This window comes from Lutra lutra, chromosome 9 (genome assembly GCF_902655055.1).
Source record: "Lutra lutra chromosome 9, mLutLut1.2, whole genome shotgun sequence".
In the NCBI taxonomy this organism is placed as follows: domain Eukaryota; kingdom Metazoa; phylum Chordata; class Mammalia; order Carnivora; family Mustelidae; genus Lutra; species Lutra lutra.
This window is the reverse complement of record NC_062286.1, coordinates 122,574,194-122,599,297: the sequence shown is the minus strand read 5'-3', so window position 1 is coordinate 122,599,297 and position 25,104 is coordinate 122,574,194. Positions and strand designations below refer to the sequence as shown.

The 25,104-nt window shown below is 41.3% G+C and overlaps 1 protein-coding gene across 1 annotated transcript in view; it reads right to left on the bottom strand.

Annotated features, from left to right (window-relative positions):
• Positions 1 to 23,121, bottom strand: part of CTNNBL1 (catenin beta like 1) — a 161,586-nt gene extending 138,465 nt beyond the window's left edge. The window contains exon 1 of the mRNA XM_047745001.1: positions 22,970 to 23,121. Within this exon, the coding sequence (XP_047600957.1) occupies positions 22,970 to 22,999 (30 nt within the window). The 5' untranslated portion in view covers positions 23,000 to 23,121. The remainder of the gene's footprint in view (positions 1 to 22,969) is intronic.
• Between the last annotated feature and the right edge of the window lie 1,983 nt (positions 23,122 to 25,104).

The following is a 25,104-nucleotide window of genomic DNA, read 5'->3' as shown; positions in this document are numbered from 1 at the left end:
TGGAGCATAACAAATAGCATGGAGGACAAGGGGAGATGGAGAGGAGAGGGGAGTTGAGGGAAATTGGAAGGGGAGGTGAACCATGAGAGACTATGGACTCTGAAAAACGATCTGGGAATTTTGAAGGGGTGGGGGGTGGGAGGTTGGGGGCACCAGGTGGTGGGTATTGTGGAGGGCACAGATTGCATGGAGCACTGGGTGTGGTGCAAAAATTAATGAATACTGTTATGCTGAAAAAATAAAAAAATTAAAAAAAAATAAAAATAAATAAAAATAAAAATAAAAATTTAAAAAAAAAAAAAAAAAGGAAAGAACTCAGATTCAGACAAAGAGCATCAGTTCAACCTCATAATTTACCAATGAATAGACCAAGACTCAAGGAAGTGACAGGACTTGAGCCTGAAGTCATAGACAGAACGAGGTCTGAAACCTCTCACTTTTGCGGGAGCAGTACACACAACCTCCAGGTCCCTTTCCTTAGTCACAACCCTAGAAACTATCATCTGAAAGGCCTAATCTTCATCATCTCTCCCTGTTGCCATCATCTTTCAACTAACTTTAAAATTTCTTGGGGCGCCTGGGTGGCTCAGTGGGTTAAAGCCTCTGCCTTCAGCTCAGGTCATGATCCCGGAGTCCTGGGATTGAGCCCCACATCGGGCTATCTGCTCAGCAGGGAGCCTGCTTCCCTTCCTCTCTCTCTGCCTGCCTCTCTGCCTACTTGTGATCTCTCTCTCCGTCAAATAAATAAAATAAAAAAAAAAAATTTCTTCTGCTACTTTTCTATCTATGGCTTTAACCAGGAAAGCTCTTCTCTGTCACTGCTCCTTGCTCATTTGTAAAAGCATAGTTTTTTCTCTGTACGGAAATTGCGCTAAGAACTCCCTCCCCCAGACCATTTAGGGAACCCACCCAGTCCACTCTGAATCTTTAAATATTAAATAAAAAATTAATATGGCAATGTTATTTTAAATTATTTATAGTTAAACCAAAGCTCAAATACAATGAATTCACTTTATTCTTTCGGGTGACACAAAGGTTAGATACTTTATAAGTGCTTGTCACAGAGGCCGGGGAGAGGTGGAGTACCGGTTCAGCAAGCAGCAGCCCCACAGAGTGATTCTGCACGTAATATGGCACACCTGTTACATGTAATTACGCTGAAAGAGAAGATTCCAGCCAGAGGAACATTGCTCCTAGCAATGGACAATTTCATTAAGGCTAAACTGGGGCAAGGAAATCTTTAATTATCTTTTCTATAAGTTGCCTCTGAGATCACTGCCAAGACTTAAAACTTCATTCCTCTTTCAAACAGAAAGAGTGGTTGGGGAGATGTACACTCGCAGGGAGACAGATAGGAAAGAAAAAACTGAAGACGTTCTGAAAAAATGGGAAGGAGGGGGGGATGAATAAGCTGGGACTGAATTAGTGAGAACCAAATCGTAAGTAAGAAATAAATAATTTCATTCATTTACATAATCAAGATTTTCACAGCTGCTCATTAATTCCTTAACGGTTCTGATCCGGTTTTGATCTCAGGAACCTAGGACATTAGCTACCACCATTACTTGCTTTCAAAGCTAAAACTTACCCACATAAGCCTGTTACACGATAGCTGCTACATTTATTTCAAGGAAGACAGAACTCACATCAAACTTTACCCTGAGTATCCTGTTAAAGAGGGTATTTTTCAACATTATGGGTAATACTTTAAAGTCTGAAAACATAGCATGATTATATAATATACTTTCTGTCTAGTGCCCATTTACCTCTTTCAGCTTGAACAAAGTATCTGGTGTTACGGCCTCAATACATGCTTGTTGATGAGCCCATCAAAAACAATGAGAAGAGATGCTTTCGTGTCTACTTTTGTCTAAGATGCACTTTATTTTCCTCAACTCAAAGGCTTTACTATTTCTAGAAGCTTTACAAACCGCTCAAGTTTGCAAAACACCTCTATTCCCAGTAAAGACAAGTATGGGAAATGAGTTCTTCTTATAGTCAGAAATATTTCCTCCACCTAGAACACAGAACGAACACTGACCACGTGGCCACATGGCATATGATCAAAAGGAACTGTCTGGGAGCCCGGGTGAATGCCTCTTGCCACCTACGAACTCCCCCTGTGAGCTCTATCCCCACCACTACAACTCTCTTGCAAGAAGGATATAAAACTGACTTTAAAGTGATTTTAAACTAGTAACTCTTCATTTCAAGAACATTTTAGGACACTCAATTTCCTAGCAGTAGCATCTAGTAGACCAGAGAAGGCAAAAACGCCTATTTTGCTGGGCACGAAGGGACTCTACCAAGGATTAAGATAATTAAATAACTGTCTTATAGAGAAACATAAATAAAAGAATAAAATAATGTGAACCATCTCTCCCCTTTTTAAAGTTTTCTTCGAAGCTTGACAGGCTTCAGTACCAAAACAAAAAGCAAAACAAAACAAAAAAACCCTTAAGAACTGGCTGCCTGGGGCGCCTGGGTGGCTCAGTGGGTTCAAGCCTCTGCCTTCGGCTCAGGTCGTGATCTCAGGGTCCTGGGATCGAGCCCCGCATCGGGCTCTCTGCTCGGCGGGGAGCCTGCTTCCTCCTCTCTCTCTGCCTGCCTCTCTGCCTACTTAGGATCTCTGTCTGTCAAATAATAAAATTAAAAAAAAAAAAAAAAAGAATTGGCTGCTTTAGAAAAAGGTACCTGAAAACAGCGCAAACGGCAACTGGTTTTTGCACAATGCAGAGACATTATTACACGTTATGGTAGCTTTACTTTCTGAGAAAGGAAAGTGAATTTTCATAAGCAAGCTTCCTCTGTGGGTGAATCGCTAGTCAGTTATAACCAACTCAGAGAGAGCCATCAAGGCAAACTACCCATTAGCTGTCAATTTAGAATGACTCCAGAAAGCCAGTCCCAGAGCTCCACTGATACCCCTCAACAACCTCTTAATCTTATTTATAACACCTGTGTTAAGGCAGTCTGCCATCAATCCAACTCGCCTCAGACTGAAATTACTGAGAAACTTGAGAATCCCGGCAAACATACCAAAAAACAGAGAGATGCTGGCTGAAAAACCCTGCACACAAGGGAATTTGGCCATCTCTTTCAAACAAAGCTGCATAAGGAAGCCAGGCGGGGCCTCGACAGGCAAAGTCAGATATAAATCTCGCAAAGGGCTTCTTAGGAGGCATTGAGGTCAGAGAATCTTAGGGTTTAAAGAAACCATAAAGATTTCCTCCACCGCTTCCTCACCAAGTGATTATCCAAGCTGTGTAATAGTTACCATTAACTGTGTGATTATGTTCGTTATCTTCTTCCTCCCCACACAGCCCTGCTAGGTAGGGGACACCCGTTCCCTGTTTTTGCAAGTAAAGAAACCAAGGCTCAGGTGGCTTGCTTAGCAAACTGCCTAAGCACCTAAGAAACTGATGCTAAACGAGTCCTATGAAAAGGGGAGACTGGTGCATTGAGAAGAAAATGGACTTAAGCAGTCAGACATCCAAGTCTGTTACTAGAGTGTAACCCTGCGTAAATCACCATCTCAGGCCCGGAAAAAAATGCTGTCCCAGTGAGGAAGCATCTAACCCAGTAAAGTACTTAATACATGTTATATAAGGGAAAAAAAAAAAATCAAATGGAAATGGGTATGCCGGATACAACAACATGAAATAAAAACTAATCTTGTTGTTTGTATTATCTCTTACTTTTTGTCTCTAAGGTTGGGTAAAGAGAAAACAGCAATTACGGCCCACAGCAGACCTGTAGCAAATCCTGGGCAAATAAATGGATCAATCAATCTGTTGCTTTGGAGTCAGAGACAACTCCAGTCCAAAAAAAAAAAAAAAAAAAAAAAAAAAAAAAAAAAAGGCCATCACTCTCAGGTTATGACAGTATTAGAATCGAGCTTTTATGAAGATGATCTATTGTTTTTTTAAGGCAATGACTGAGTCACTGTCACAACGGCTTACTCTACTCTCCATTGAGAGAGAAGGGGGAAGGAGAAGGCAACTGTGAAGGTGCTAAAGGCACCTAAAGGCTAAAGATGCCTTTAGAAGAAAACCAAATCCAGCCGCTAATCATTGATTCACTGCTTCATTCATTTCCTTCTTCCTTCTTCCTTATTTCCCTTCTTCAGTCAAGAGACATTTAGTGAGCTTGTACTACATAGCATGCACTGATCTGGTCACTGTCCTTGAGGAACTCAAAGTCTAATGGGAAGACAGACACATAACCAAGTAATTTCAGTACAGAACTGCTGGGAAAGGCAGTCCACGCATGCGGCATTTCCAACCCCACTCGGCTGCGCAGGAATGGGCCTCAGGCCTGGAACGGGTAGTAAAGGAGCCCGTACAACTTGTGCCAGGCTTAACACCTTGTGTGACAACACCGGTCTGTTTTTGCTCAACGAGTGTCCCCTTGCTCTGCTTCAGCATGTACATCAGTGCCCCTCGGGCACACCACCAGCTTTCAGGTTGGGGTCCTTCTGCTGCAAGAGAGATGGATACATGTAGGCCACTGCCCTGCACCAACTTCAAAGGAAGGAGGAGGGCCCCGCAAGCCACAAGGGACTGATGTACATCCCAGTAGCTGGTCTTGCTTTGTCTCTTCTCTGTGTGAGTAAAGCATTATTCCATCCAGTACCTGACTGTGTGGGGTTTTCACTGGCAACTCCAGCACCAAGATGCAATGGGCAGAAGTGTTTGCAGTCCTCTCCCAGGACTGGTAACGGACGGGAGTGTTCTGCTCCCCTGGGTTTGATAACCAGTGCACGGTGTTCTGAGGGACAAGAACAATACACATGGTAGACTCGAGGCAGGCACAAGACTGGGTGATGGTAGCATTCTGCTGCATTCTATTTCCTAAGACACTTCTGTTTTTAAGCTCCCTTCATCCACTTTCTTCCACTACTTTCTTGTGTCTTTGGGCAAGTTTACTAAACCTCTGTGAACTTCCTTTCCTCATCTACAAAATAGGAATAAGAAGACTGACTTTCCCAGGGTTGCTTTTAGGATGAAATGCAGTAACACCTATAAACTGAACAGCACAGTACCTGGCTCTCAGTGAGCTCGTAGTTCCCAGCCCTTTGTTCTGTTCTGCTGTGGTGGCGCAGAGGGGAGAAAACACATACTCTTTTTTACCATACTGAAATTTCTACAAGCTCCTCTATGAGCTGCTTTTCATTCACTTCAAATCAGGACCATACTTTCCCTGTAAGTAACCCTTTTTTGCCACAAACACAATCTGTCAATTGAAGGCAAATCTGCCATTAATGCAGAGCCAAGACTTCAAGCCCAGCCGCACACCGCCTCCTGATATGATCCTTTTAGGCTCAGTGTCACGCTCCGGAAAAAAGCTCTATTCACTGTACACAGCAATCGAAAAGTTCACATGGTCAGAAGTGCCTCTGCCTCACACAAGGTGAACCATGGCCAAAATTGCTTTTTTAATTAAAATAAGACTTCCTGAACCTCTTGCTGACAATCACAACTGGATGTGGAGACCAGTATCAGACAACCAGTCTCCATCTTACTCTAATGGTAAGCACACAGAGGAGATGGGGGAAAATTACTAATTTAAACAAAATGTTTAATCATCTAATTATGGGACAGGCTCCAAGAAGATGGAGAGTGATTTGTAATCCTCATTACGGTATCCGCGTGTGACCACTGGCAAAAGTCGTGTCAGCCAGAAGACCGGTATCATCTCTTCTTCCCCCACTGAGTTTTCTGTGTCCTTGTAAATGCTGTGGGAATGAAAGAAATCTTTGGGGGGAAAAAAAGTAGAAGAATCATAATTTGTCTCCCCAAGTTCATTATGCAGAATGAGGTATAAGGATCCCCAATAAGAAGCCAGGGAGATAATCTTTAGTGACTTTACACTGGCAGATTGAGCAGCCCGAGGGCCTTTGAAACTCACAAGTCTTGTAAAAACTGCCCAACTCAGGTGGTGGTTAAGCAATTCTTTTTATTTGCTGAAAAGTCCTGTCATCAGTGGTATGAGATGCATTGAGAATTAGGGTGGTGCCCACCAAGAGCACCTTTGGTCAGAAGGAAATCTGTTCTTCTGCAGATATGCTTGTACCACTGCTAATTTGTGTTATCTCTGCCCATTCAGATCTCTGTGCTAACTCAGGAGAAGAAGTCCCTGCCAACCAAGTCTGACAAGTCTGATGGCAGAACTCCCACTGGAGAATCAGCCGAGACAGCAAAAGCAGGCAATTATTCCCTTTCATTAGAGAGAGTTCTTTTTAAGTTTGGTTTTTGTGGTGGTTTTTTTTTTTAATTTTGAAAACAAAAAGTAGCCATTCACAGCCACTGCTCACTGCAGTCACTTACACAACTGGCAGAAACTGAAATTTCCCCCTAAGCCAACCAGAGCTGTGCCCCTGTAATTACCCACTGTAATGTAAACCCAGACACAGAGAGGATGGCCACGGCAGATCTGGGCAAGACAGTCCAGACCATCTGCAACTGTTTTGCAGAAGCACATAAAGTTTATGGATTCCAAAGCTCCCTACAAGTTACCAGGTGTGAAGGTCAGCTGCACTGTCCTCTTGTCCACTGGGGCTGCTTTCTTCATTCTCTCCAGGCCAGGGTGCTCATCAAAAGGCACTATGCCCATGTTTTCTGAGCCAAGCCTGGCAGGAGGAGAGTGCTGCTTCTCGATTAAGCCAGAACGTAGATTAAATGTTTAGAACTGGGAGATTCTGAAAACAACTTAGGTGGGAAAGCAATTATCCTAGGGAGAGCAGAGCTTCGGCTGCAGCCCCCTGCAACACAAAGGTGAATTCTACCCACTTTGAACACCTAAGCTGGCCAGGCTGCTCCCTTACAATCTATTCTACATTCTGCAGATGCAGTGCTCTTTTCAAATATAAACCAAATTGTGGCACTCCACAGCTTCAAACCCCTAATGGCTTCCCACTGTACTGACAACAAAATCTAAACATTTTAAGGTTACCTCCCCTCCCCACAGCTGACCTCTGTCCTTAATTGTCTCCTTCTCACTCACCATGCTCTAGCCATTTGCTTCAAACATGACAAGCTTGTTCCCACCTTAGGGCTTTTGTACTGGATTTTTCCTAGTCCTATGCTGCTATTCCCACAGCTCTTGAGAGAGCTCGATCTTTCTCGTCATTCAGTTCTTAATTCGAATGTTATCCCTCAGAAAGGCCTTTTAGAACCTTCTGATGCTCCACCATCACTCTATTACATCAGCCCATACTTTCCCCTTCATATCCCTATTTGAAATTATCTTGGTTTTGTGTATGTGGTATTTGTTTGCTTGTGTATGCATTCTTATTTATTTGTATTTGTCTGTCTTGCCCCCCTTGGATATAAGTTGCATAAAGACAAGGCACTGCAAATGTCTTGTGCGAATCTACTCTCAGTGTCTAGTATAACAACTTGCATTTAGTAGGCATTTAATAAGTAAGTATCTGTTGAATTATTAAAGGGAAGGTTCAATATGTATCACTAATCTAAATGTAATTTCCTAACCCTCAAACACCTAGACTGGCTCACAGGCTGTCAGCATGTTTCACAATGCCCTAGAAAACACTGAAATGAGACACTGAATGATGAGGAAACAATGGCAAAGACAAGACCAAGGAGAACCTGTAGACTCTCAAAGTTGCAGAGTTTGGAAAATCTGCAAGCCTCTTGGGTGGAGTCTTGCCCAAATTGTCCTTTCACAGGAGGATCAGATGGGCTAGCAACAGTCATTACCAATGGCTAGGGCCAAGACCCAAAGTTTGGGTCTTAAAGATCCAGCAAAGGCAGGGTAAACCATCTGAGGCAGCCCCAGCCCAGTTAGCCAGAGTCCTTCTGGATGAGGCATCAGTTGGGAGCCAAAGAACAGATGTACATACTTGGGAGAGGGAAAAGAGAGAGAAAATGAGCGACAGAGCCAAGAGCGAAGCACAAGACAGGAATGGGGCAGAGGCATGAAAAGGTCAGGAACAAGCACATGGGGTCTCAGGTGATTGCTACAATCTAGATTTCATGGGCTGGTGGGTGTGTGCAGTTGGATATAAGACTAGCTTAAAGATATAGTGTCAAGGCCATCAGACAGGTAAATGACTCCCCTCCAGAAATACAAGCAGCCATGAAGGAAAGGGGCACTCCACAGAAGGCCAGGTTAAGCTTCTGTTTGTGAGTGCTAGTTTCTCCTGAAAAACTCATGATTAGTGAGCACTAGTAACTGCTCAGATATTCTTCAGTCCCCAAGATGGTAGGGCTGGACAAAGAGATCTAGAAGAAATGCTGGATGAAAAATGAAGACAGGTGACACTAATTTGATCTCTAGTATCTCACAGCCTTCAGTAATTAATAGAAGAGCCCTCAAGTTTTATAGTTCATCCAAAGATGACCAAAAATACTATACTTCATCCAACCAATAGCCACAACTTTTCAGAAACTGTGAAAAAAAAAGCAAAAAGGGCCTCAGAGGTTAGATTTTACCCTATTGTATCCTATTAAACAAATATCACCACTAAGAAGTGACAGGTGACATCAAAGAAAAGCAAGAAAAACTGTAAACAACAGGCATAAGAACTCAAAATTTCTCTGTAATACTCCCAATGTTTTAATGCAGGAGTAAAAACTTTCCACACTTCAAAAGATCAAGAGAGAAATCTGGGCACAATAAACATGTGTTCATAATAATGGCCCTAAGACAACAGTCTGACCTATTGAGAAAGGCAAAAATGTTTTAGAAAGAAACTCCAAACAAAATGATGAAAAATTCAAGTTTTGAATATGGAAAAAAGCATGGTTCTGTTCTAAGCCCCATTTTATGACCTGAGGCAAGTCACTCTCTGTCCCTGTGCCAGGCCTTCCCCATTTGTAAAAGGAGGAAGATCTTGTGCTGGCACTCTTGCTGCTCTTCTCAGTTGCTGCTATGTGGAAAATCTGTTCAGGAAAAGTACCCCATTTGCCAAAGACACCAAATAAAAGAGGCATTAGTGCAATTCAATACAACCCTCACCTTTTTAAAAAAGGAACCTCAGGGGCACTTGGGTGGCTCAGCTGGTTCAGCATCTGCCTTCATCTCAGGTCATGATCCTGGGGTCCTGGGATTAAGCCCCACATGGGGCTCAGTGCTCAGCAGGGAGCCTGTTTCTCCCTCTCCCACTCCCCCTGCACATGCACTCACACTCTCTCTCTCCCTTTGTCAAATAAAATCTTTAAAAATAATAGTAATAAATAGGGAACCTCATTGGGGGTTTCTTTTCATGACAACCCCCAATTCATCAATGATAATGTCTTTTTCTTATTTCTTTATTGCTGCATTTTAACATTCTTTTTCTAATAATCATTTTTATTAACATATAATGTATTATTTGCCCCCAGGGGTACAGGTTTGTGAATTGTCAGACTTACACACTTCACAGCACTCACCATATCACATACCCTCCCCAACGTCCATAACCCGACCACCCTCTCCATACCCCCCTTCCCCCAGCAACGCTCAGTGTGTTTTGTGAGATTAAGAGTCTCTTATGATCTGTCTCCCTCCCGATCCCATCTTGTTTCATTTTTTCCTTCCTTACCCCCCAAGCTCTCCCCCCCGCCCCTCAAATTCCTCATATCAGGGAGAGCATATGATAATTGTCTTTCTCTGATTGACTTATTTCACTCAGCATAATACCCTCTAATTCCATACATATCGTTGCATACGGCAAGATTTCATTTCTTTTGATGGCTGCATAGTATTCCATTGTGTATATCTATCACATCTTCTTTATCCGTTCATCTGTTGATGGACATCTAGGTTCTTTCCATAGTTTGGCCATTGTGGACATTGCTGCTATAAACATTCAGGTGCACATGCCCCTTAGGATCACTACATTTGTACCTTTAGGGTAAATAACCAGGAGTGCGATTGCTGGGTCGTAGGGTAGCTCTATTTTCAACTTTTTGAGGAACCTCCATGCTGTTTTCCCAGAGTGGCTGCACCAGCTTGCATTCCCACCAACGGAGTAGGAGGGTTCCCCTTTCTCCGCATCCTCTCCAACATCTGTGTTTCCTGACTTGTTAATTTTAGCCATTCTGACTGGTGTGAGGTGGTATCTCATTGTGGTTTTGATTTGTATTTCCCTGATGCCAAGTGATGTGGAGCACTTTTTCATGTGTCTGTTGGCCATCTGGATGTCTTCTTTGCAGAAATGTCTGTTCATGTCCTCTGCCCATTTCTTGATTGGACTATTTGTTCTTTGGGTGTTGAGTTTGATAAGTTCTTTACAGATTTTGGATACTAGCCCTTTATCTGATATGTCATTTGCAAATATCTTCTCCCATTCTGTCAGTTGTCTTTTGGTTTTGTTGACTGTTTCCTTTGCTGTGCAAAAGCTTTTGATCTTTTGCGAATATCTTCTCCCATTCTGTCAGTTGTCTTTTGGTTTTGCTGACTGTTTCATTTGCTGTGCAAAAGCTTTTGATCTTGATGAAGTCCCAATAGTTCATTTTTGCCCTTGCTTCCCTTTCCTTTGGCTGTGTTCCTAGGAAGAAGTTGCTGCGGCTGAGGTTGGAAGAGGTTGCTGCCTATGTTCTCCTCAAGGATCTTGATGGATTCCTGTCTTACATGGAGGTCTTTCATCTATTTTGAGTCTATTTTTGTGTGTGGTGTAAGGAAACGGTCCAGTTTCATTCTTCTGCATGTGGCTGTCCAATTCTCCCAACATCATTTGTTGAAGAGACTTTTTTCCATTGGACATTCTTTCCTGCTTTGTCAAAAATTAGTTGACCACAGAGTTGAGGGCCTATTTCTGGGCTCTCTATTCTGTTCCATTGATCTATGTGTCTGTTTTTGTGCCAGTACGATACTGTCTTGATGATGACAGCTTTGTAATACAGCTTGAAGTCTGAAATTGTGATGCCACCAACTTTGGCTTTCTTTTTCAACATTCCTCTGGCTACTCAGGGTCTTTTCTGGTTCCATATAAATTTTAGGATGATTTGTTCCATTTCTTTAAAAAAAAAATGGATGGTATTTTGATAGGGATTGCATTAAATGTGTAGATTGCTTTAGGTAACATAGACATTTTCACAATATTTGTTCATCTAATCCATGAGCGTGGAATGCTTTTCCATTTCTTTGCGTCTTCCTCAACTTCTTTCATGAGTACTTCATAGTTTTCTGAGTACAGATTCTTTGCCTCTTTGGTTAGGTTTATTCCTAGGTATCTTATGGTTTGGGGTACAACTGTAAATGGGATCGACTCCTTAATTTCTCTTTCTTCTGTCTTGTTGTTGGTGCACAGAAATGCAACTGATTTCTGTGCATTGATTTTATATCCTGACACTACTGAATTCCTGTATGAGTTCTAGCAGTTTTGAAGTGGTCTCTTTTGGGTTTTCCACATAAAGTATCCTATCCTCTGCCAAGAGTGAGAGTTTGACTTCTTCTTTGCCTTTGCCTCTTCTTATGCCTTTGATTTCTTTTTGTTGTCTGATTGCTGAGGCTAGGACTTCTAGTACTATGTTGAATAGCAGTGGTGATAGTGGACTTCCCTGCCGTGTTCCTGATGTTAGGGGAAAAGCTCTCAGGTTTCCCCCATTGAGAATGATATTTGTGGAAGGTTTTTCATAGATGGCTTTGATAATATTGAGGTATGTACCCTCTATCCCTACACTTTGAAGAGTTTTGATCAAGAAAGGATTCTGTACTTTGTCAAATGCTTTTTCAGCATCTACTGAGAGTATCATATGGTTCTTGTTCTTTCTTTTATTAATGTATCGTATCACATTGATTGATTTGCAGATGTTGAACCAACCTTGCAGCCCAGGAATAAATCCCATTTGGTCAAGCTGAATAATCCTTTTAATATACTGTTGGATCCTATTGGCTAGTGTTTTGGTGAGAATTTTTTGCATCCGTGTCCATCAAGGAAATTGGTCTGTAATTCTCTTTTTTTTTTTTTTTTTAAAGATTTTTTTTATTTATTTGTCAGAGAGAGGGGAGAGCGAGCGAGCACAGGCAGACAGAATGGCAGGCAGAGGCAGAGGGAGAAGCAGGCTCCCCGCCAAGCAAGGAGCCCGATGTGGGACTCGATCCCAGGACACTGGGATCATGACCTGAGCCGAAGGCAGCTGCTTAACCAACTGAGCCACCCAGGCGTCCCTGTAATTCTCCTTTTTGATGAGGTCTTTGTCTGGTTTTGGGATCAAGGTAATGCTGGCCTCATAAAATAAGTTTGGAAGTTTTCCTTCCATTTCTATTTTTTGGAACAGTTTCAGGAGAACAGATATTAATTCTTCTTTAAATGTTTGGTAGAACTCCCCTGGGAAGCCATCTGGCCTTCAAGAGCCTGGGAAGCTCTTGTTTGTTGGGAGATTTTTGATGACTGCTTCAATCTCCTTTCTGGTTATGGGTCTGTTCAGGTTTTCTATTTCTTCCTGGTTCAGTTCCAGTAGTTTATACATTCTTAGGAATGTATCAATTTCTTCCAGATTGTCAAATTTGCTGGTGTATAGTTGCTCATAATATGTTCTTATAATTGTATTTCTTTGGTGTTGGTTGTGATCTCTGTTCTTTTATTCATGATTTTATTTATTTGGGTCCTTTCTCTTCTCTTTTTGGTAAGTCTGGCCAGGGGTTTATCCATCTTATTAACTCTTTCAAAGAACCAGCTCCTAGTTTTGTGCATTTTTACATTCTGATGGTTCTTTGGCATCTTTACCTTCCTCTGCCCAACAGCTGCTCCTGGCCAGAGCCCCCACTCCATGTTTCAGCTTCTCTGTCAGTAATTATGTACCCCTGAAATGCTCAAATTTCCCTTATCATTAATATGAGAAGCTATTAGTTGTTCCCATGGAAGTATTAATGTTTGAAGAGGCCCATAAAAGATAAGACAAACTCTAGCCACAATTCTTTTATTTTATCCAAAGCTGCGAAGAAAATCGCATTCTAACATGAAACACCAGCAGAAGACTGATATACTGTTAATGCTTAAATTAATAAAAATTCCAAAAGTAATTTTTAAAAAAGATTTATTTATTTGACACAGAGAGAGAGACAGCGAGAGAGGGAATACAAGCAGGGGTAGTGGGAGAGGGAGAAGCAGGCTTCCTGCTGAGCAGGGAGCCCGATGCAGGGCTTGATGCCAGGACCCTGGGATCATGACCTGAGCTGAAGGCAGACCTTTAATGACTGAGCCACCCCGGTGCCCCTCCAAAAGTAATTTTAAACTCAATTGCTCTTAACTTAGGGGGAGGTCAAATAAAAAATTAATCCTCAATTTTATGTATTAACGAAACAAACATAAATAATGCCAAATACTAAAATTAACAGGTCAGGAAACAACTGATGTTGGCAATGATACAGAGAAAGGGGAACCCTCCTACACTGGTGGGAATGGGAATGGGAATGCAAGCTGGTGCAGCCACTCTGGAAAACAATACAGAGGTTCCTCAAATTGTTGAAAACAGAGCTACCCTATGACCCAGCAACTGCATGCACTACTGAGTATTTACCCCAAAGATACAAATGTAATGATCCAAAGGGGCATGTGCACCCCAGTGTTTATAGCAGCAATGTCCAAAATAGCCAAACTATGGAAAGACCCCAGGTGTCCATCAACAGATGAGTGGATAAAGATGTGGTGTGTGTGTGTGTGTGTATGTATGTGTGTGTGTGTGTGTGTGTGTATCACATATGGGTGCTGGACATAGGGGAGGATATATGTTTAACAAGCGCCGGGTATTATATAAGACTGATGAATCACAGACTTGTACCCCCCAAACCAGTAATACATTGTATGTCTAATTAACTGAATTTAAACTTAAAAAAAAAAAAAAAGAAAAAAAAGAACACCAAACAATCTGTTCAATAAACAAGTATACCTCTGCCTTTGGAATACAGTCAGACACACCCAGAGGGAAGCATCATAATACTCTGTGCTTGAGGTCAAATCCTTCTCAGTTCAGTCAATGGCTTTGGACACTGCTGGGTAGTTGAAGGGAAGTCTAAGGAGCCCAAGCAGATAATCTGCTCACAGGCAACTGATGATCTAAAATGAGTTAACAGATGAAAATGCACTGTGTTTGTCTCACTAGATTGTTCACTGAGCTCAGGACAAAGATAATCTAGTTTCTATCTACCAACCCGCAATGGGGTTTTAAAATTTAGGCCAACACACTCTCAGATCAGTCACTCCTAGAACACTGCAGAAAAGAAAACGGCTTTGAACTATTCAGCTGAAATACTAGAATCAAATGTCTGACTCTGGAAAAAGTAAGAGAATTTCTGCGGTATCTTATAGCCATACAAGACTCAAACCAAAACCAACCACTTCCTTCAGGAACCTTAGTGGGGAAAAAAAGAAAGAAACAAAAAGGAAGGAGTAATTTGTAAATGAGATTTCTGGCTCCAGGAAAGGGGAACACTGAGATATCTCAGCAATATTAAAGAGACCTGGGGAAAAGAATTACTGTGTTGATGACATAATTCTTGATATCAATGACTGCTAACTGTGGTGGAATAGGGTTGTGCTTTAATCTATTGAAAACAGTTCTATACTGTGGCATGTGTGGGTGACAAACTGTTCTCATTTCCTTTTATAGCATTCTAAACCTTAATCTCTGAGGGACCAATGACCTTGGGAATACTGAGGCAGCTTTGTAGAATTGAAAAAAACATTTTTTTCTTTTGCTAAAGCATGTGTGTTGATTGTAATTATATCAATAATTAAAATTTAACAATTAACATTTACTGGGCACTTACAATGTGTCAGACACTATACTACTTAGCACTACCCACCCTGTCTCATTTAATCCTGTATTTTTAAAAAGATGACAAAATGGAGATTTTTTTTAAATGGTGGGCAGAGATAAACTGTTATAAAATCTCCATTTTAAAGATGAAGACCTGAGGCTTAAAGAGGTTAATTAACCACCCAAAGATAAACAGCGAGCAAACAGCAGAGGTGGGATTCAAACACAGGCAGTCTGACCCCAAGGTAGTGTTCATTCACTACACTAACATGAAAAGACACCTAATGGACACACTCAGAGGGCACATGCCTTGAATTATTCTCTCCAATAGAGCTGACAGGCTTTTCTGAGCCATCCACATTCTCAAATGTAGTTATTTTTACATCTGAAAACTTCTCTATTGGTGTAAATTTTATAAATTCAATCTCCCAATTTATTTATTTTATTTTTTTTTTTGTAAGATCTACACCCAATGTAGAGCTTGAACTCATGACCCTGAAATCCAGAGTCGCATGCTGCACTGACTGAGCTAGCCAGGCATCCCTCTAACCCCCAGTTTAAACAACACCTAGTGAGAGACTACAGAAAGGTATGGCTGTCTTCCTCAAGTTCACCTCCAAAATTAGGCCATCTCAATAAAACCTACCTCCAAGGAAGCTGAAATAGGTAGGACTGAAGTCTATGACCAGTGAAAACTGTTCTGTTGGCCTATAGAAGAAATAAATCCATGTTCAACAGGCCAATATATGATCCACAAAAATAAAAAGTAAGACCAACCAGAAAGCTACTTATTTGACAAAGCCCCAAGAGTCTATACTATGATGGAAGGAATAAAGAGAAGACCGAAGAAGCAACACTTTCTCTGCAAAGCTTTCCTGGTGGCAGAGCTGCTCCTGCTTCTGCCACCAAATTTTGTTCATTCTTCTGTAACCACAATGACACTGTGTACTAGAGTATCAGTTTTCAAATCTGCGGAATGCCACCCTTAGACTGCGAGCTCCATGAGAGCAAAACTGTGGCTTAAACATTTTTATATCCTGACACTGTCTTGACCCCTGAGAAAGGAGGTAGACCATTTTGTTCACAGGATCTTATGATCCATGAGGAAAAGAACCTTGTCCTTCAACTTTGAGAAATCGCTCCAATGCTTCTTTAAAGTCTGCTGAACAGAGACACCCCTGACTAAAATGCAGAACTGGGGATAGGTGGTGGAGCAGGTGGAGAGATACAGAGAATTATGTGATCCCAGAATATCTGGCCAGAATAGACAGATGAAACTGACAGATGAAACCTAGATCATGGCTGTGGAGCTAACAGTTGTGTATATCAAGGTGCTGAAAGACATAAGAATGGATGAGTTCATCTATGATGAGGGACAGGGTTATAAAATCAAATTCTAAGAAGAGTCAAGGGTGATGAGGCTCAAGAAAATCTTTTGCGGAGTGTACTGGCAACCTCCAAGAATGCAGGTTTTGGACATCATACAAAACAACTGATAAGTACTCTTCAAAAAGGTCAAGACCATAAAAAACAATGAAAATCACAATGAAAAGTAACTGCAATATGGAACTGTGGATAGGATCCTCAAACAGGAAAAGGATACAAGTGGAAAAACTAGTGACATCTGAATTAAGTCTGTGGTTCAGTTACCAGAATTATGAATTCCTGGTTTTGATCATTGTACTACGGCTATAGAAGATGTTAACTTTAGGGGAAGTTGGATGAGGAGTATATGGAAACTCAGAAACTCTGGTGTTTTTGCAAAGTCCTGTAAATTCAACATTAATTCAAAATAAAAGTCAAAAAAATGTAGGTTTTGCAGCAAGAGTAGCAAGAGATGATATGAATGAGGAAGACAATTCAGAAACTGAAGTAACATATAGGAATCAAACATTCTTGATGTCTAACATGAAAACAAAGACATACAAGTCAGCAAGCAACAAGATATCAGAACAAAAACTTTTCAAAGGGGGAAACAGCCAGAGCATATTTGAAGGTATATACTGGTTCACTCAATCATTAAACAACCATTTATGAGCCATCAGTTAGGGTTAGACACTTTGCTACGTGCTGGTCCCTGCCTCTGAGTTAACCATGTAGTGTGTGAGGAGGCACATAAATATGTGTTTTGTGAGTATGAAGAGAATGTGCCAGGAAGAAAGAGGATGAGAAAACTGCAAAGAGAGGAAATGAAATTAAGAAAGAAATCACTCAGGAGATGAAAGAGAAAACACCCTGAAATGGAAATATCAATGAAAATAGCTCTTCATCTGTTATAGTCCCACCATTAACAAGAAGTAACTTTGAAAAGCACTAGTCTAAACTGTCAAGCAAAAAGTGTCTATATCATGATGCTATAAAACATCGTGAGGAGAATATTCTCAGGGTTATAGGTGGAATGGGGCCACTACAGAATGAGCACGTGTGTTCAGTCTTCTAAAACGTTTCTTACATACACCCCATCAACAACAACAACAACTACAACAAAACACACACAAGAGAAAAGCTCAATTACAAACTACAGCAATACCTTCCAGAGGAAGAGGCAGATGATAAGAAATACAAACAATAACACGCACAGGGGAAAAATGCCTATTACAGCAAACTTGAACCAACACTTTACATACCTACTAGATTAATGAGACAAAATTAAATTGTGATAACTGGTAGTATCAAGATTATGGTAAAACTGGAACACCCACTGCTGTTAGCACCATAAACGGATAAAAGATGAATTCCATATGAGCACGGTGTATTCCTTAACGTATCTGCAGCTGAGATGACCCCATCATCTGCCACTCCCCTCCGTTTACTCAATGCTCCGACATTTCATTCCCATGCTTCCGCTCTCACTAATGCCTAGTCAAGAATGACTTTTCCTCAGCCTCCTTCATTACCCACAGAATTCCTATTCATTCATCATGGCTGAGATTCCAACGTCCTATCCTTTTTCCTCAATGAGCACATCCATTAATACATCCCTTCTCCGGGCATATCCAATCGTTCCTTCCATTGTGCTCCCATAATACTTTATTCACACAGTCCGTTGTTGAAGGAAATGTCTGTCTCATTCCTCAAGTTACGAATTCTTTAAGGTCCAGGACGATGTCTTAATAATTTTTGTACATGTAATACCAAGCACAGGAGATGGCACAGGAGATGGTAATTTGTAACAGCAGGTGGGAGGGGGAAAATGCCAAACAAATGAAGGGGGAGGTGGGTGGGGGAAAATGCCAAACAAAAAGAAGTTTACTGCAATAGTATCTCCAAAAACAAACTCCTGAAGACCATTAAATAATCATAAATAATTCCTCTAAATAATTATAGAGGAACAATTTAGGGAAAAATGGTTGGTCTATCACCTGAACAAAAAGTATGAAAACATTAAAAATAACATGAGGACCATGCAGAAACACAGGAAATATTTCTGGCAGTGTTAAATTAAAAGTGTAGAACACAAAACAGTATAAACACAATGGTTATTGCTATGCAACATACAGTAACTGTGGAACTATAAAAATACTTGTTAGACTACGGTCCTTTTCCTTTTCTCAAATACTTTAACACTATTCCTGTCAGTTTATTGTCATTAAAAATTCTTTATTTCAAAAGAAAGAAATAAGGGGAAAGGAGCAAGATTATAAATTCCTACAGGCCCCTGCAATCCAAGGAAATGCTATGGTACTACTGATAGGTCACAAAAGGAGTGAGTGTCTGCAGTCTTGCTAAAACCAAGGGTCCCTGACCCCAATCTGCCTCAAAGAGAATACTTCTCATGTCACAAAGCAAGTCATTTCCACTGAGCCAAGCTGCACTAAATGTGAATTCTTTATTGCAAAACTTCGAAGGTAAGAACTTTTTCCAGACATCTGTGGAATTAGTATTAATGAGAATGCCCTGAAGTTCATATGCGTGCCTGTGCAGCAGAAACTTCTCAGCCAAGGAACTGCTGGGCACACTTCTTGATGAGATGTCTAAGCCCGAAGGCATCAAAAAAGTACATTTCCATATTGGGAACATAACTGGCTTCCTCTTTAAGACTTTTTCCACCACCTCCTGTCCACATTGTAATTCTCCTGTCTTCTCAAATGAATAGTTAACATATGTCAAGGATATAAGGCATATATTGAGGCACTTACTGCCTAACTCTATTACTAGAAGAACCAATCTCAGCAGAAAATTGGAATCTTCCCACCACGCTATACCAAAAATGAAATTTAGGAAGCACCCAAAAAATATTAAATACTTTAAATAAACACTTCTTGACATTACATATTTTTCTTGCATACCTTAATCTCTAAATTCCAGGAAAGGAAACTAACAACTCTTAGAGCTCTAGCCTCTCATTATATAGGTGGTAAAAAGATATACAGAGAGGGGAAGTGACTTGTCCTGAGTCACCCACATAAGTAATGATAAAGGGAGGATTAAAACTCAAATCTCCCAGATTTTCAGCCCCGATTCATTCTCCTACATCAAGCTTTTTTATCCCTTGAAAGCTCTAGAGCTCTCTTGGCCTAAATAATTAGTATCATTGAATTTAAAGTTAGAAGAGACCTCAGAGAGACTTACTTAATCCCCTCATTAGGCATATGAGGAAACTGAGGCCCAGAAAGATTAAGTGATTTGCTCTCAATATCGTGGATAGCAGGGAAAAAATATGACTTAAGCTCAAAAAAACTAAAACTAATAGCTATGAAAAGGGAGGACAATCTCAGCTGGGTAAAATTTTAAAAGGAATTTAGATCATTCTAGACCAGGTACACTTTCAAAATGTAGTCCCTGGACCAGAGCTTCAGCAACACCCGGGATCTTGTTAGAAACACAAATTCTAAGGTCCCACAGGAGACTTAATGAATCAAAGTCTGGGGGTGGGGATGTTCAAATCAGACAACAAGTCCCTGAGGAAATGAACTTCAGTGGTCATGCTGAGTCCATTTATAGTTTGTAAATCACAACTATAATCAACAGCACTAAAATATATGCATTCTTCTATAGATGTACCATACTTCAGTTTTTTAAGTTTTTAAAAAACTGAAAACAAAATGGAAACCCAGATTTGAGTATTCATTTGGTTCCAGTTCTGGCTTTGTTCCTTACTGGCTGTTTGTCCTTGGGCAGGTAACGGACTTCTCTAGCTCAAGCTTCCTTCTCTGTAAAATAGGCAAGCCACCTACCTCAAAGGGCATGTTGAGAATTAACTGTAAGAACGCATCAGAAAGCACTTTAGTTCAGCATCCGGCCCAGAGTAGGCAGGTAGTACAGCACGGTTGTTAGAAGCTTCAGCTATGAGACAGGTACTTTTCTGCACCTCAGTCCCCTCATCTGTACAACAGGGATTAAAGATAGTACCTTCTTCATAGGGTTGTTATAAAGATTTTGAGAGATGGTGCAGATGAATAATGCATCTTTCATATCTATAAAATGTTGCTGTCTTTGAAGAGTTTTTGCATCCATTAATTCAAATGACCTTCATCCATTTCCACGAGAGGATGAGTGCTACTTCATTGATTATGGACTAGATTCCAGACTGTACCATCTTTTAGGAACAGAAGGAGTAGACATCAGTCCCGCAGAAAGGAAACTGCATGAATAGTGCATGTGGGGAATGAACAGGACTGAAAATAAGGAGATGGGGATTCTGGTTTCAACTGTGCTACTACCTTAGCCCACAACCTTGGGGAACTGCTTTACCAGAATGGGGTTCACTTTTCATTGGCAAATAAATGGTCTGCGTGAGGTTATCTATAACATCTCTCCAAATAAAATTCAAACTCCTTATCATGGCCTACAGGAAGGCCCACGTAGTCTGTCATCTGCCTACATTTCCTATTCATCACCTACCATTCTCCCACTCACTCACCATGTTCCAGTTACATCAATCCTCTTCCTGATCTTCTCTAACAGGCCACACCAGCTTCTACCTCATAGCCTACATACTTGCTCTTCCCTCGCCTTGATCCTCTGCCCTTTTACATGATTGGCTCCTTCTCAACCTTCAGTCCTTTAACATCCATTCCTTGGAATCCTTCCCAGATGGTATTACCGAAAGTAATAGGTCCTATCTCCTACTGCCAGGGGTTATTTTCTTTTGTAGCACTGTCTAATAAAAACATACTGAAAGCCATAGATGAGCCACATATGTAATTTTAAATGTTCTAGCAGTCATATTTAGAAAGTTTTAAAGAAGGTAACATTAATTTTAATAAAATATTTTCTTTAAGCCAATATATCCCACATATCGTCATTTCAACATGGAATCAATATAAAGATTATTTATATATGTTACATTAATTTTTTTCATACTAAGTCCTGGAAATCCAATGTGTATTTCACACCTATCACTCTCAATTCCAACTAGCCACATTTCAAGTGTTCAGGAGTCACAGGTACCCATGGCTACCACACCAAACAGCCCAGTTCTACAGTATACCCTGCTTATCCTTCGAAGTACCTATCACAATCTGAATTTCTTCTTTGTTTACACACTTATTATCTTGTTACTTTCCCACCAAGCTCTTCAAAAGCAAGAACTCTGCCTATTTTGTTCAGTGTCCTATACTCAGAGGACTTGGTGCCTTGCACAGTAGTCGCTCAATAAATTTTTGAGCAAATGAATGAACCTCTTTTAGCTTTAATATTCTGAGTCAATGGGCTAGCCATTCTGCAACTCCCAAAAAGACACAGAACCACTCATTCAACAACTCTCCTATTTCCTGTCTTCTTTCATGTTCAATAACTGTCTTAAAAAGAGAACTCTCTTGACTATATATCAACCATTGCTTCAAAGTTCTTTTCTACAATGTCTAGAGTCTCCAAGGTCCGTTCTTTGTATGTTGGCTGAGGGAGTAGCATGAGTATAGTTGCTAACATGCACTGAACTTTAACTCTTTGACAAGCATTGGTCTAAGCATTTTACATTTCACAACAGCTTCACAATAGACTTCTGTGGTAGGTGCCATCTTTGCCCCTATTTACATATGACACCAATGCATAGAGAGGTTAAGTATTTTGTTCAAGATTACAGCAGCCAGTTAATAGCAAAATAGAGATTCCAAGGAACATGCAGCCCCTGACACATAGCTCTTAATCACCTATTCTCTACTGCAAAGCTGTCCAATGGAAATATAAAACCATTTATATATGTAATTTTTAATAGCCACACTAAAAGGCTAGTAGCTACATTAAAAAGTCAACAGAAACAGGTGAAATTTATTTTAAATTTTATTTCACCCATTACCCATAATATGATTAATCAACGTGATCAATAATCAAGGTAACTGATCAATATAATAAAATCAGCATAAAAACTTTATTTTTCATATTGAATCTTCAAAATTCATCATGATTTTACACTTAAGAGTACTTTTCAACTCATACTAGCTCCACTTCAACTGGACACATGGACAGCTACCATACTGGACAGCAGGGTTTCTACTGCCTCTCACAAGGAGCCACGGCAGGAAGTCAAAGATGGGGAAACTTTGAACTGGGAGCCAGGACACCTCGGCTCTAATCCAGCTCCTACTTGTTGAGTTATTTTGGATAAGTCCTTTCTGCCCTCTGCACCACCAATTCCCACCAAGTTGCCTGAGCAGGGAAGACAAGATTCCTAGGGTCCCATCCCATGCTAGAATTCCAAATATTTCCCAACAATGGCAGTTAAAATGGGAACAGATTTTGCACTTTAAGACTGGCTTTCACATCCAGTAGTTAATAGAGTCCTCAAACAACCCTATTGGGTAGTTTTTATTGTCTCCTCTTCTATGTTCAAAAACTGAAGCTCAAAGAGGGCAAAATGACTTGTCCAAAACCCACATGGCCAGTCAGTGGGGAAGCTGGGCCTCAATTGCAGGAAAGACCAGTGCCCTCCCACCACCACCAACAACAACAACTCAGCGACAACAACAACAACAACTCAGCGACCGGGGGACAAGAGAACTGAAGGGAGATGGTTGTGAAGATGATCGGGGGCCTTCAGAAGAGTTGAAGGGAACCAGGCCCCAGTCCAGGGTAGGCTAAGAAGAGGCCCAGACTGCAGTTGAGAGGAAGGGGCCTGGGCTCTGAGAAGGAATGAGCTGAAAGGGCCCAGGAGAGTCTCAGGGGAGTGAAGTGAAATGAGAAGCTCGGACATGAGAAGTGAGGGGACGCGGGCCGGGGACAGAGGTAAGAAGAGGTGAGATGAAGGGACTCTGGTCCCGCGACCGGAGACCCTTCCCCGGGTGAGGGGACGGTAGCCCAACCCTCCTCGTCTCTCATACCTGGTAGCTGAGAAGTTCACCCACATCCATGGCTCCAGGCCCAGACAACACCTGCTATTCGGGTTCCCTCCACTCACGCCCAAACCGCGACCCCCTCCACGGCAGCTCCAGCCACACTGCCGGAAAGCGCTGTGAGCGGGTCGCAGAGCCAATGAGGTAAAAGTATGAGTAACACGAAATCCGGCCACACTGCGGTAAAAGGCACCGACACCGTAAAGCGCGCTGCATTTACGACGGTGCTGCTTCCGCCCGGAGCTTGAAGGGGGTGGAGAAAGGGGGCGGAGACTTGAAGGAGGGCGGTATGGTGAGAGAAAAAACCCAAAGGAGCCAAGATTTATTGGGTGCCCCCTATGTGCAGGGCGGAGCGCTGAACGTTTCACTTGTGCTCTCCTAATCCTTCCATGACCTAGTCAATTTTATGCTCATTTCACAAATAAGGAAATTGAGGCATAGAACTGCACTGTCCAGTTCTGTAACCACTAACCACATGCGGCTACTGAGGGCTTGAAATATAGCTAGTCTGAATGGAAAAGTGCCATACATGTAAATAAAATGCACACTGGATTTCTACGCGTTCTATTGATTACATGTTGAAATTATATTTTGAACATATCAGGTCAAATAAAATACAAAATTAATTCCCCCATTTCTCTTTAGTTTTTAAATGTGGCTAGTAGACAGTGCAAATTACCTATGTGGCTCTCTTTATGGCTCCCTTCGTGGTTTGGTTTTGTTGTTTTTTTCTTTAATGATACTGATTCAGAAAGTATATTATCCAACGCCTACAACTATTACTGACTGAGAAACTGTTGGCGATCACATCTCCCTCTCTGGGCTTCTACTTACTCATCTTTGCAAGTCCCGATGGGAACTGGGTGATCTTGTTTCTACCCCAGAGATATAAAAAGGTTTTTTGTAGGAGGAAGTTGGCCATGATTAGAAGAGAATTATTCAAAGGGTCCATCTGAGCTCCTGAGATTTAAATGAGTGTTAAACCTCTCCCTTAGTCGTCTTAGCCATTTAGCCCCCTGACCTTCACATCCATGACATTTGTCTTAATCCATCCAGACTGTTATGAGAAAAATATCACACTGGGTGGCTTGCAAACAACAGAAATTTATTTCACACAGTTCTGAGGCTGGAAAGTCCAAGACCAAGACACCAACAGATTTGTTGTCTGGTGAGGTTGCATTGTGGTTCACAGACTTTCTCACTATGTCCTCACAGATAAAGGGCTAAGGGATATTTCTACATCCTCTTAGAAAAGCACTGATCCCATTCATGAGGACTCCACCCTTATGACCTAATCACCTCCTGAAAGCCCCTCTTCCTAACACCATCACCTTGAAGGTTAGGATTTCCATTTATGGATTTTGGTGGGATACAAACATTCCGACCACAGCACCCTCCCTATCTCAGCTCTACTTATCTCCAATTATACAGAAGTTATTCCTATAGAACTTTTCAAAGAGCCAAATCTTCTCCTCTTCTTCCTGGCCACCAGCCCCATACTTCATCCAACTCCTTCTCATCCTTCATGTCTCAAAGGTCACTTAGAGTACCCTTCCTCAACCCATCTTCAGTCCAAGTAAGCAACTCCTTCTCATTCCTCATAATTCTCTTTCCCAGTATCTCCTCTGTGGCACACAGATCTCCATCTGTAATTTTCTACTTAATGGTTGATCACTTGTTTATTGGCAGCCTTATTTACTGGACACAGTCTCCATGAGAGCAGGAACTGTGTCTGTCATGTCCACCATTATATCCTGGTACAAAAAGCCTAGTACTGTGCTTGGCACAGGAGGAGGTTTCATGATGGCCTTTATAGGCCATGGTAAGGAGACTGGGTTTATGCTAAGAGCATTGGGAATAAATTGAAACAATTTTTTGATTTTCTTTTTTTTAAATATTTTATTTATTTATTTCACAGACAGAGATCACAAGTAGGCAGAGAGGCAGGCAGAGAGAAAGAGGAGGAAGCAGGCAACCCGCTGAGCAGAGAGCCCCATGTGGAGCTCAATCCCAGGACCCTGAGATCATGACCTGAGCTGAAGGCAGAGGCTTTAACCCACTGAGCCACCCAGGCGCCCCAAATTTTGATTTTCTTTATTTGACAGAGAGAGAGATCACAAGTA